This window comes from Hemitrygon akajei, chromosome 21 (genome assembly GCF_048418815.1).
Source record: "Hemitrygon akajei chromosome 21, sHemAka1.3, whole genome shotgun sequence".
NCBI lineage: Eukaryota > Metazoa > Chordata > Chondrichthyes > Myliobatiformes > Dasyatidae > Hemitrygon > Hemitrygon akajei.
This window is the reverse complement of record NC_133144.1, coordinates 55,764,756-55,778,897: the sequence shown is the minus strand read 5'-3', so window position 1 is coordinate 55,778,897 and position 14,142 is coordinate 55,764,756. Positions and strand designations below refer to the sequence as shown.

At 43.3% G+C, this 14,142-nt stretch overlaps 1 protein-coding gene across 5 annotated transcripts in view; it reads right to left on the bottom strand.

Annotated features, from left to right (window-relative positions):
- LOC140714315 (AT-rich interactive domain-containing protein 3B-like) overlaps nt 1–14,142 on the bottom strand; it is a 238,305-nt gene that overhangs the window by 135,297 nt on the left and 88,866 nt on the right. For 3 of the 5 annotated variants that reach the window (XM_073025454.1, XM_073025457.1, XM_073025455.1), the window contains one exon: nt 2,550–2,621. The exons of the other annotated variants lie outside the window; for them this stretch is intronic. In XM_073025454.1, coding sequence (XP_072881555.1) covers nt 2,550–2,621 — 72 coding nt within the window. The remainder of the gene's footprint in view (nt 1–2,549; nt 2,622–14,142) is intronic. 5 annotated transcript variants of the gene reach the window in all.

Here is a 14,142-nt window from a genome sequence, read left to right as displayed (position 1 = left end):
AATCTCCTTTGCCTCTATATGATCGATATCCTGCATATCCATGTGTCTATTAACAGCCACTTGAACACCAGTCCTGGTGAAAGGAGGGAGGGGGGGGAGAGAGAGAGAGAGAGAGAGAGAGTGAGAGTGAGAGTGTGAGAGTGAGAGTGAGAGTGAGAGTGAGAGTGAGAGTGAGAGAGAGAGAGAGAGAGAGAGAGAGAGAGAGAGAGAGAGAGAGAGAGAGAGAGAGGGAAAGGGGGAGAGGGGAGAGAGGGAAAGGGGGAGAGGGGAGAGGGGGAGAGGGGGAAGGGGGAGAGAAGGGGGAGAGGAGAGGGAGAGGGAACTTTCCCCGCACATCCCCTTTAAATTCCCACTCCCACCTTAAATAGATGTCCTCTAGTATTTGACATTTCAACCCTGGGAAAAAGATGCAAAGCTCAATAATAACCTCAGCATCAACTTCCTGAAAACTCACACTACATGATTTAGGGAACAGCTTTGCAGCGTTTCAAGAGCAACACGGTAGCACGGTGGTTAGCACAATTGCTTCTCAGCAGTCACTGAAGGGGTTTCAAATATCGCCGGCGTCTGTAAGAAATTTGCACATTCTCCCCGTGACCGTTTAGTTTTCCTCTGGGTGCTCTGATTTCATCCCATATCCCAACGACATACCATTGTGGGCAAGTTACGCTGGTGCTGGAAGTGTGTTGATATTGGTGGGACTGCCCTAGGCACAATCCTAGCTGATTTGATTTGAAGCAAATTGTGCATTTCACTGTATGTTTCGATCTATAAGTGAATAAAGCTAATTCTTATCTCTATAGATTCCTGAGCAATCCATGAACCCATGGACACTGCCTCACTAGTCCTCTATTATACTCTGTATTGATTTATTGACTTATTGATACAGATTGTAACTTATGTCTTGCACTGTACTGATGTCACAAAAAACAATTTTTACAAATATATCAGTGATAATAAACCTGACTAATTTTGAGGATATCTGGGTATCTATGCAGAAAGGGGAAGAAACCTCTTAACTAAGATGGCCCCTGAATGCTCAGAGAATGAATACGTTCAAAACCAGTCACAGTAGAGATTTGAATGCAAAGTGAATTTAAGGACTAAAAAGACAAAATCAACTATAATCACTGCACAACAGAATAACTATGATGCCAAGTGGTCTGCTCAGTTTCCATTTTGTGAGTCACGTTCCAAAATGACTGCGGTACAATAAATTATTCGTGACATATTTCACCGGTGACCACAGTAAGTGGAAAATAGGGGCAGCATCCCCAGTACCTTCCACAGCGAGAAAAAGCCAAATCATCTCTGGAAGAAGTGGTTGAAAGTGCTGCTGTGAGGTCAGCGCATTAAATCAAGATTCTACAACTGACGGGAACTCTGAGAACTAGAATGAGATGGTTACGGGATGTTTCTGCGGAAAGCAATTAACTGCTGACACTGGTTTAAAACAAAAGCCTTTGGCTCTGCTCGGTTACTCGCTTGTGGTTGAGGTGAGAGTAGGGGAAGAACTGGGGAAATCAGAGATTAGCGATGATGTAGGGAGGAGAGAGAAAGAAATCAGGAGAGAAATATGGGAGGGAAGAGAGAGAGAGAGAGAAAGAAGTCAGGAGAAAGAGTGGGGGAAGAGAGAGAGAGAGAGACAGAGGCAAGGGAGAGAGAAGGTTAGGACAGAGGATAAGTGTGTGAGAGAGAGAGAGATCCAAAGCAAGAGAGAGGGCAGGGCAGAGGGGGCTGGCGAGAGAGGGGCAGGAGAAAGAGAGGAGAGGACAGGAGAGAGAGATGGCAGAAGAGAGGGCAAGAAAGGAGATGAGAGAGAGGGGTGTGTGGGAGAGAGAGGGGGCTAGCAAGAGGGGTGGAAGAGGGGAGCAGCAGGGAGAGAAAAGGCTGAAAGGGGGCAGGAGAGAGATGGAGAGAGAGAGAGAGACAGCATGAGAGAAAAAGGAAGGGGTGGCAAGGAAGAAAGGGGAGAGGGGGGTTGACAGAAGAAAATAGGTGAGAAAGGATAACTAAGGAAGGCGTGAGGAGAGTGATCAAGATAGACGAGAGCAAAATAGAGAGAGTGAAGTACGGATTTAGAGACGTAAAAACAAAACTAGAAAGAAAAGTAAGGAAAAGGGGAGGAAGTAAGAGTGGGAACAAGTGAGAGAGAGAGAGAGAGAGAGAGAGAGAGAGAGAGCATACAGTGCTCTCCAGCTAGTGCAGCTGCCACACTGTTCCAATAGAGCAGGTTCAATCCTGACCTCCGGTGTTGGCTGTCTGGAGTTTGCACATTCTCCTTATGTTCGCACATGTGTCCTCCAGATGTTTCTGCTCCCTCCCAAATCCCAAAGATGTGCAAGTGGGTTAGTTTTCCACTTACTTACACAGTAGCCAAAGAATCCAAGGGGGAGCTGATGATGACTTGAGAGAGTCAATGTAGTAAGAGTGTAGGGAAATGAGTGGAGTGAGGTGGGACCAGTGAAGTTGAGGGAGAGTGTGAGAAGTTAAGAACCCTGATTTGCCCTCACCCGAGACAGAAAGGAGAAAAATCGAGAAGGTCTGACCTTGGCGAAGTCTTTGGCAGCCTCTCTTGCTCTTCCACCATCACCATCATCATTCCAGGCCAGACTCCCATTCTAAACATTACAAAGAGAAAGAAGAAAAGATGAAGGTAGAAAGAGAAAAATAATGAAGAGGATAGCTCTGTTCATCTCTGACCTGGAATAAGCATGGAAAACAGAACACCATTGAGTGTGGATCAGTGGAAACTCCTCCTGAATTCAGTCATGGGACTGGCTTTTCCTGAATGGTTATCAAGCCTCCTAACAAACACAGAGGGCCCTGGGGAGTGTTGTGGAATAGAGAGGCCTAGGGGCTAAACTACACAGTTCCCTGGAAGTGGTAAAACAAGTTGACAAAGTGGTGAAGAAGATATTTGACAAGCTTGCCTTCATTAGCCATGATGTTGAGTACGAGAGTTAGGATTTCATGTTACATTGTACAAGGTGCTGGTGAGACTCCACTTGGAGTACTGTGTGTAGTTTTCGTTAACTAGTTGTGAGGATATGATAAAGATTTAGAGGTTGTTGAAAAGATTCGCAAGGATTTTGCCTGGACCAGACGGCGTGAGTTATAAGGATAGATTGGATAGGCTAGGTTTTTATTTCCTGTAGCAAAGGAAGCTAAGATAGAGATAAGAGTCCAAAAGCAGGCCCTTCTACCCATCCAGTCCATGCCAAACTAATATTCTGCACTTGGACCACAGCCTCTGAAAACTACTCCAAACTTTTATTGAGTGTTGAAATCAAACCTGCATCCACCACTTCCGCTGGCAGCTCATTCGACATTCTTACCACCATCTGAGTAAGTTCCCCCTCATGTTCCCCTTAAACATTTTGCCTTTCACCCCTAACCCATGACCTCAGTGACAAAAAGTCTGCTTACAAGTGGTGTAAGATTTATTAAATTATACAAGGTATATATAGGGTGAACGGTCACAGTCTGTATCCCAGGAAAAAGCAGACTTAAGCTAGAGGGCATCGGTTTAAACACAAGAGACTCTGCAGTTCCTGGAAGTCTTGAGCAACACACACAAAATGCTGGAGGAACTCAGCAGGTTGGGTAGCATCTATGGAGGAGGGATAAACAGCCAACACTCTTCATCAGGACAGGTCATAGGTTTAAGTTGAAAGGAGGAAATATTAAAGAGCATTTGACAGGCAAATATTTCACACCAAGTATGCTGGGTTTGAGGAACAAGTGGATACAATTACAAGGTTCAGAAAATATTTGGATAGGTAAATGGAGAGGAAAGGAGAGATTAAGAGAGTTATGGGCCCAATACTGGTAAATGAGATTAGCTTGGTCGTTGTGAATAGGTTAGGGCAGAGGGCCTGTTTCAGTTTTGCACAATTCTATGAATCTTCTCTTTTTAAGTTATGGACCATGATGTATTTAATTAGTTGCTGACCAAAATGGTTCAAAACACAAGCTAACCACCATGTACTAAAGGTCAACAATACCTAGACGCCAGGATTTTAACAACAAAAGGACAGGCTCATATGTAGGCTGATAATGTTGTGTACTGATCAAATAATGATGAGGGTCCTCTCGGAGCTGTATTTAACTGTTAAATAAGCCAGCAGGCAAGATATTGGTCAACACACACACACATACTGGCCACAAAGAGCAGACTCAGCCACATATTACCACACTTTTCGGTTCTTCTTTTTTCAGATAAAAAGCTGCACCACAATGAGAGCAAAACTCCTAAGTTTCTAAACGCAGCAGAATGCTAGGCCCAAAACCAACTTCTAGGCGAGAGACCGCATCAAGTTTGGGGGTTAAATGGAATCCAAGTGCTACGCCAGGTTTACAGGAAGAAGTTGTCATAGCAATGTGGTGAATTATCCAATCCACTAATGGAAGAATCAGCATAGCTTCATGGTTGGGAGACCACATATCAGTGTGGAGATTAAAGCCTAGAAATCTCACTCTGCCACATTATCATTGTCACTTCACGCCTTCATATCAAATTCCTTCTGTGCTATTTAAACGGAGGCACTAGCCAGCAGGTTAGCTGTTGGCGTGCCATGTTAACGCACCATTATCTGAGCAGAGTTTATTTTTAACCACAAACACACGTGTTTATACATCACAGTGAGCAAGTTCCTGTCAAACCCAAGGCAAGCATGCTTCTCCTTTTCAGTTGTACCCACATGTCAATTTGAAGGACTGGATTCAGCTGCATTCACTGCACAAAAACTACAGCAGGAAAGCTCACGGGCTGCAGTCTACCATCAATGCCGGACTTGCATGTGTCCAGGACGAAGAAGTGGATAGCAAGGATCATTGTGGACACAACCCACCCTGCAAACTGTCTTTCTGACAATCTCCCTTCTGGAAAGTGCTACAGTGCTACAGGGCTATTGAAAGAAACACTTCATGCCACCTTAAAAGTTCTTCCTCCAGGCAGTTAATCTGATCAAACATTATAGTTAGTTATAGTTAGCCCTTTTATCCCTTACCTCCTTTCCTTCATCATAAATACTTCAAACCACTTTTTATAATGCTGTTTACATTGTAAGTACTGCACATGCTGGTATTTATGTATTTATGCACATTTTATTCTGTATCTGTACTTTAACATCTAAGTTTATTTTTATATAATTCTTCATTCTTTATAATTGTTAAATATATTGTTTTTGATGCATGTCATGCTAACTTTCAACAACCCTGTGAAAATAACTTCTCTGAGTGCTTTCTTTTTTTAAATTTTTTTGCTCAGCATAACAAAACTTTCAATTTCCAGATACACTTACATTTCTTCCCCTCACAGATATCAGCTATCAGAACATTCCATCAAAATATAAACATCACCACAACATCCTATACAAAAGCCCTTATTAGTATAGCAGACAGGTTTACATCTACATACTGCAGAAAAGGTTGCCATGTTTTATGAAAACTATTTGTTTTTGAGTGTACCATACATGTCAAAAAGTCCAAAGGAATGTGTTCCATGATTAATTTACGCCAACCAAAAAGTCCAGAGGCCTTATCGGATATCCAACAAAGTAAAATGTTCTTCCTTGCATGAAAAGTCAGGATGTTAATAAGTTTTTTCTGATGTGCATTAATAATATGACTGCTGGGTAAGCCTAAGAGAAAAGACACCGGGTCCAGTTCAAGCTCCATCTTCAGAATCTTTTACATTGCACCCAAAATATCACTCCAGTATGCCTGAAGTTTGGGACTAGTCCAAAACCAGTGGGTGAAAGTTCCAGTATTTAATTTACATTTAGAACACTTTGGAGAACCCCCGTCTTAAATTTCGAGACACGATCTGGAGTCAGATGGGCTCTATGCAGAATTCTGAGTTGCAATGCTTTAGTTCTATGACAAACTGAAATTTTCTTTGCATTATCACAGATGTCTTCCCATGTCTCTGAGTGCTTTCTATCATAAGGGCAAGGAACAGTAGACCACTCAGCCCCTTGAGTCTGCTGCAAATTCAGCAGATCATGGCTTCAGGTCCACTCACCCACCTGTTCTCCACAATCCTCGATTTCTCCCCGAAGTCTACTATGACCCTCAATGCTTCAAGTCTTCACTGCTCCCTTGAAGAGAGAGTTCTGTGGATGTCCAATCCTCAGAGATAAAATATGTAAGATCACTTTGCACTATTATGGACTTTTTATTGCTATAATTCTGCCCTTTCTTGTTAAACTTGTGTATAATTTATGTTAAATTTATGTTTTTCTGGGGAATGTTGTGTATCTGATGTGGTACTGCAACAAGTAAGTTTTTCAATGCATCTGTGTATACATGTGCTTGTGCATATAACTGTAAACTCATCTTTGACTTTGAAATTCTTCTGCATTCCCACATTAAGTGAGTGATTTTCCATTCTAAAACTATGCCCTCTCCCTGATCCAGCTTGAGATTTTCCAAAAAGGGAAGACAATCTTCTGATTCGATGAAGTCATCTCCCATTCTTCCCAAGTTCTGAGGGATATTCCCTCAACAACGTCAACTTTCCCTCATGAATCAACCCTTTATCGCAGGAAACATTCCTGTGCACCTGTTCTGAACTTGACCTCTTTCCAGTGAAAGAGGTCCTTCTTTAACTATGAAAAAAATGGTACTTTGTGCCTCAGCTGTGGTTTCACCAATGCCCCGTGCATCTGTATGTTTGTATGAAAACTTCCCTACTTTCATACTCAACACCTTTGCATTAAAGACCAATGCAGCAGGTGGCTTCAAGATACATGCTGTCAAGAAGAGAAATCTTGTTGGCAGCACCTCACACAGTGCTGAGAGGCAAAACTAGGCATGATGCCAACAGAGACACAGCAAGAACCACAAGGCTTCTCCACCCATAAATCTTGATGGTCGTTCCCACAGCTTAGCCATCTGTCAAATTCACTCAGACCTCCCAACCATTTCTTCACATTCAAAACAATTTCCTGAACTATTAAAATTTATAGAAACAAAATAAAGAAAAAATATTCATAGTATTTTTAGAGGTTACAGCATACAGATAAACTGAAAGCGCGCAGAGAAAATATACAAGGATGTTGTCGGGACTCGAGGCCCTGAGTCACAGGGAAAGGTTGGGTAGGTTCAGACTTTCTTCCCTGGCGCGTAGGAGAGTGAGAGGAGATTTGATAAAGGTATAAACAATTATGAGGAGTATAGATGGCGTCAATGCAAGCAGGCTTTTTCCACTGAGGCTGGGTGAGTCCAGAACTAGAGATCACAGGTTAAAGGTGAAAGGTCAAATATTTAACAGAATCGTGAGGGGGAATTTCTTCGCTCAGCGGGTGGTTTGAGTGTGGAACGAGCTGCCTGAGGAAGTGGTAGCTGCTGGCTCGATTTCAGCATTTAAGAGAAATGTAGGTAAGTGTATGGATGGGAGGAATATGGTGGGCTATGGTTCAGGCGCAGGGCAATGGGACTAGGCAGAATAATAACTTGGCATGAACTTGAGGGGCTGAAAAACCTATTGCTCTATACTCTAAACACTAATAAAGGGATGAAACAGGGGTCTTGCTGGAAAATATCTCTCGAGAATTTTCATCAACCATGCGGAGTATCGCAGTGGCCCATCTAGTAGAGCTGCTAGGTAGTTACCGAACTTGCTGCTTTTCAGAGAAACAGTGACCAGATAAAATACTGACCTCGGGTGCTACCTGTGTGGAGTTTGCATGTGACCGTGTGTTTCCCTGGGTACTCCTTTCCTCCCACATTCCAAAAACACAGGGGAAAATGTAGACAAAGAAGAAGGGGTGACACAGTTGTGTAGCAGTTAGCATAATGCTATTGCAGTCCCAACAGCAAGATCATTCCTGCCGCAGCCTGTGAAGAGTTTGTATGCGATTGCTGTGACTGCGTGGGTCTCCTCCAGGTGCTCCGGTTTTCTCCCACAGCCCAAAGGTGTACGGGTTAGGGTTATTGAATTGCAATCACGCTAAGCTGGCGCTGGAAGCATGCAACATTTGCAGGCTTTTCAGCACAATCCTCGCTGATTCGATTTGACACACCACATTTGATTGTATATCTCAATGTATATACGACAAATAAAGCTAATTATCCAAAGACAGCAGAAAAGGAACTGATATTTCAGGCTCTCGTGCCTCAGTTCTGAAACCTCAATTCCTATCCCTCCCACAGATGCTGCTCAACCCACTGAGTTCCGCTAACAGATTGTGCCTTGCCCCAGATTCCAGAACGTGCAGTCTGTGGCTGAAATACATTAACTGAATACAGAGTTACCCAAACTAGACCGTCAACGAGGAGAGGCTTTCCCCAGAGCGCAGCTGAGTCAGGCTGCCATCAACAGGACAGACGCACTCTGGCATTATCTGGAAATGGGCCTTGTGCTGACAGCAACGAGGTCGCTGAGAGCAATGTTAGTGCAAACCTAATCAATGCATTATCAAAGAGACGGCAGACTAACACTTCCCAGTCTCATTCCCTTGACATAAAACCTTTGGCTCACTGGGAGCTTTGGGCTGTGGTACAGGCACGACGTTTAAGTCATGCAAGTGTTAGAGAGTTAGGTACAGATTAGAAATCGGCTCTGTGGCCCAAATGGTCTATGCTGACCAAGATTCCTATTTGAACTAGTCCCACTTGCCCCACATCCCTTTAAGTCTCACTTATGCATGTACTTGTCCAATTTCCTTTTAAATTTTGTTAACGTACCTGCCTCAACCACTTTCTCGGCAGCTCCTTCCATATTTGACCACTGTCTGTGAACATCACCCCCCCCCCCCAGTTTCTATTAAATTTCTCTGCTGTCACCTTAAACCCATGCCTTCCGCGCGCTTGAACACCCCCTCTCCTCCGAGGACAAAGACTGTGCACGTTCACTCTATCTGTTCCCCACGATTTTATACAGTTCCCTCATTCTCCCTACACTCCAAGGAATAAAGTGGAAAAGGATGAGGGCTTGTTCATGAGCAAGTATTTCTCAATGAGGTGCTGATTTCCTCACACGGTCCTTAAATGACATTGAACCCTCAGGAGATTTAATTAACCTTCACAAGCTCTGGGTTCATTCTGTACACACAGGCTTGTCTTCATACTTCAGATGCAAGGTCTCAAATGGCACCTGTAGGGACATTATGGATGGAGGGAAGGGTGTAGCTGGTGGCAGAAAGAGAGCTCAAAATATATTCAGCTCTATCTGGATGGCATGATAAGCCAACTGTACCTGCAATGCACTTTTTTTTATAGCTCTTACACTTTATTCTACATTGGTATTGTTTACCTTATTCTAGCTCAATGCACCGTATAATGATTTGATCTGTATGAACAGCATGCAAGACAAGCTTTTCACTTTATCTTGGAACATGTGACGACAGTGAACCAAAATCAACATTTTTTATGAAAGAAAAACGGAAGGCTATGTGGGTGGAAGGGCTAAATTCATCTTAGAATAGGTTAAAGGATCAGCACAACATCGTGGACCAAAGCACCTGTACTGTGCTGTAATGTTCTATGAATTGAATTGACTTTATTACTTGCATCCTTCATGTACATGAGGAGTAAAAACCTTTACGTTATGTCTCCGATTAAATGTGCAATGTGCAATTTATAGCAACTTATAATAAATAGTATGCACAACAGGACAGTCAATCTAGCACAGAAATACAATTTTATCGGCGTGAATTAATCAGTCTGATGGCCTGGTGGAAGAGGCTGTCCTGGGGCCTGTTGGTCCTGGCTTTTATGATGCAGTACCGTTTCCCGGATGGTAGCAGCTGGAACAGTTTGTGGTTGGGGTGACTCGGGCCCCCAATGATCCTTCGGGCCATTTTTTGCACCTGTCTCTGTAAATGTCCTGAGTAGTGGAAAGTTCACATCTACCGATGCGCTGGGCTGTCCGCACCATTCTCTGCAGAGTCCTACCATTGAGGGAAGTACAGCCAGTCAGGATGCTCTCAATTGTGCCCCTGTAGAAAGTCCTTAGGATTTGGGAGCCCATACCAAACTTCCTCAACTGTCTGAGGTGAAAGAGGCGCTGTTGTGCCTTTTTCACCACACAGCCAGTATGTACAGACCACGTGAGATCCTCAGTAATGTTTATGCCAAGGAACTTAAAATTGTTCACCCTCACAACCCCAAATCCATTGATGTTGATGTCAATATCAACAAGTTCTAATATTAACAAAAGACACTGTGTCCTCACCACTAGCCAATATCTGTTGGTTGCCAACAGAGGGGGTCTTAAGTTTAAGAACAGGGAGAATTTGTTATAGATATACAAGTAACTGGGAGTTTCTGTCCTCTCCTCTTTTAAAAAAAGGTTGTCCAAAGGGGGTACATCAGGCCACTTCCTGGAATATGAGGGTGTCCTAAAAAGTGAGGCTAAATAGATTGGGTCTGTATTCGTGGAGTTTAGAAGAATGAGGGTGATGGCCTTATTCACTCATAAGGGGTCTTGATAGGATAAAGGTTGAGATATTTCTATCAGTAGGTGAGTCACAAACAAGGGGGCATAGTTACAACAGAAGGGACTGGTCATTTAAAGCTGAAGCATACAGAAATTTCTTTTCCCGAGTGTAGTGAAGCTCTGCAATCCTCTCCCATGCCCCCACCCTCAAGATGATGGTAGAAGGCAGATCGTTAGATGTACTTAAGGTGGAGATATTTGAAAGACTGAGGAATTGAGGGTTACTGGGACAAAAGAGGGTTGAGGCCAGCATAGATCAGCTATGATCATATTCAGATTTACTAATCACATACAACAAAACGTACAGAGAAATGTGCTGTTTGCACTAAAAGCTGCAGATTACGTTCTGGTACCAACAAAGCATGACAACACAAGCAGAAACAACACCAACATTTAAAACATTTAAGAGACTCTTAGATAGGGACATGGATGAAAGAAAAATGGAGAGCTATGTGGGTAAGGGGGGGAGGGTTAGATTGATCTTAGAGTAGATTAAAAGGTCGGTCCACATCATGGTCCCAAGAACCTCTACTGAGCAACTGTGTTCTACATAAACCAAAGCAAGACAACAACAACAAAACAAACCCCTTTCCCACCCTCCTACCGACCCACCCAGTCACACACAGAGATAGGCCTTCAACCTCAGAACAGGCCACCTCTGGGACTCCAGTCCACACTTGCAGTCACCAGGCCTCCAGCCCCCAGTCCCTGGCCCAGACTGAACTGAATTGAATGGCGGGGCAGTCTTGAGGGGCCGAGAGGCTCCGATTACCACGTGCACCGTCTCCAGCCTTTCAACTCTGCTGTAAAATTGCTTCCCCGTAGCTTTTGGTGCACGCATTAATCTGCACAGACCTTTCTGCGCCTCAGCTGAGGAAAGTTACGAAGGGCAGACTCGGCGAGGTGACAGCTGGGAATGAGAAACTGGCGGTGAGCCAGAAGCAGCCCGGCTGACGAAGCCTCGCTGCTAATTGATGCTGGGAAGGAGGATTTATTAGATTAAATTAAACAAGACAAGCATTAGGACAACTTTACTGTTACCGATTTCTACAATATCAACACTCTGAGGCACAATGTCAGTCCTGGGTAATCAATCATTGTAATGTGAAGCAAGGGATCCAAACCAGCACAGAGTAAAGTTCCTTTCATTACGCGTAGCAGACAAAGGCATACATAAGGAAACAGTGGCAAGATGAAGTCTGGAAATTGGTGTTAGTTGCTTTTCAGAAGGAAGATAGCTTGGTGAGTGATTCACCACTGTGCTCAGCTATAAAACCTGAAAATTTATGACCACTGGGGATATCTTATGATTGTGGCTTCCAGCATGCCTTAATGCCGCAGCGTCCAGAGGAATGTGCAGAATGCAGGCTTTTTAAAACTCTTTCAAGAGACAGGAAATGCAGAGTGATTCAGTCTGTCAGAATGCAGAGAGAGGGGAAATGAGACAATGCCATTTCTGAATTTGCCTTTTATAAAGAAAGTGATTTATCAGGATTCCTTGAGACTCCAAAGCTAAAGTGGAAGGAGTGCAGAGGAGATTTACGAGAACATTTCCAGGACTTGAGGGCCTCAGTTCTAAGCAGAGGAAGGGCAGGTTAGGTCTTTATTCCTTAGAACAGAGGAGACCTTGGCCTCAATACTTTCTTGTGCAATTGGTCCCTCGACTTCCTCACTTGCAGACCACAGTCAGTTTGGATTGGTAACAACATCTCCACCACAATCTCCATCAGCACAAGTGCAGCACAAAGCTGTGTGCTTAGCCCCTCTGCTCTACACTTGTGACTGTGTGGCCAAGCACACCTCCAGTGCCATATTTAAGTCTGCTGTCGCCAAATCCAAGGCGGTGACAAAGCAGCATATAGGAGGGAGATTGAAAATCTGGCTGAGTGATGTCCCAATGACAACCTTCCACTCAACGTCAGCAAGACCAAAGAGCTTTATACTTTATTGTCACCAAACAATTGAGCGTACAATCATCACAGTGATACTTGTTTCTGTGCTTCGCACTTCCTGAAGTACAAATCAGAGTAAATATAATAAAAATTTAAGTTATAAATCATAATTAGAAAAGCTGATTATTGATTTTAAGAGGAGACCTTGACAGGGGATCAAAGGTGGAGAGAGGCAGCAACCTTAAATTCTTGGTTTTATCATTTCAGTGGCCCTGTCCTGGGTACATGCAATTACGAAGAAAGAATGCCAGTGCCTCTACTTCCCTAGAAATGTGCATATATTCAGCATGACATCTAATACTTCGACAAACTTCTAGATGTGTGGTGAAGAGCAGTATTGACTGGCTGCATCACAGCCTGGTATGGAAACACCAATGCCCTTGAACTGAAAATCCTGCAAAAATAGCGGATACAGCCCAGTCGCATCCGCTCCCCTCCGTGGAGCACATCTACATGGAGTGCTGTTGCTGGAAAGCAGCAACATCGTTAGGCAACCTCATCACCCAGCTCATGCTCTCTCCTCACTGCTGCCATCAGGAAGAAGGAACAGGAGCATCAGGACTCACACCGCCAGGTTCAGGAACAGTTATTACATCAGACTCCTGAACCAGAGGGGATAGCTTCACTCACCCATCACTGAACTGTTCCCACAACCTATGGAACCACTTTCTAGCTCTCTTCATCTCATGTTCTCAATACTTATTGCTTATTTACTTACTTTTTATTTTCTCTTTTGTATTTACACATTGGTTCTTTGTACAATCTGTTGGGTGCAGTCTTTCATTGATCCTATTACGGTTCTTGGATTTAGTGAATATGCCTGTGAACAAATGATCCTCATGGTTGTGTATGATGACAAAAAGTGCCTGTTAAAAGTATTCACCCCTCTTGGAAGTTTTTGTATTTCATTATTTTACTACATTGAATCACAGTGGATTCAATTTGGCTTTTTTGACCCTGATCAACAGAAAAAGACTCTTTCATGTCAATGTTTAAACAGATCTCCACAAAGTGATTTAAATTAATTACAAATATAAAACACAAACTAATTGATTGTATAAGTATTCACCCCCTTTAAATGTACATCAAATCATCATTGGTGTAGCTAACTGCTTTTAGAAGTCACATAATTAGTTAAATGAAGATCACCTGTGTGCAGTCAAGGTGTTTCAATTGATTGTAGTAAAATTACACCTGTATATGGAAGTTCCAACTGCTGGAGAGTCAGTATCCTGGCAAAAACTATACCATCAAGACAAAAGAACACTCCAGGTAACTCCACAAAAAAGTTATTGAAAAAGCACAAGTCAGGAGATGGATACACAAAAATTACCAAATTGCTGAATATCCCTTGGAGTAGAGTTAATTCAATCATCAAGAAATGGAAAGAATATGGCACAGCTGTAAATCTGCCTAGAGCAGGTTGTCCTCAAATACTGAGTAACCACACAAGAAGGGGAATAGTGAGGGAGGCCAACAAGAGACCTATGACAACTCTGGCGGAGTTACAAGCTTCACTGGCTGAGATGGGAGAGACTGCATATACATCAACAGTTGCCCAGGTGCTTCACCAGTCACAGCTTCATGGGAAAGTGACAGAGAGAAAGCCACTGTTGAAAAGAACTCACATGCAATCTCTTGGCTGGAGCTTTTTGGCCATCAAACTGAACGCTATGTTTGGCATAAGCCAAACACCACACATCATCAAAGACACCATCCCTACTGTAAAGCATAATGGAGGCT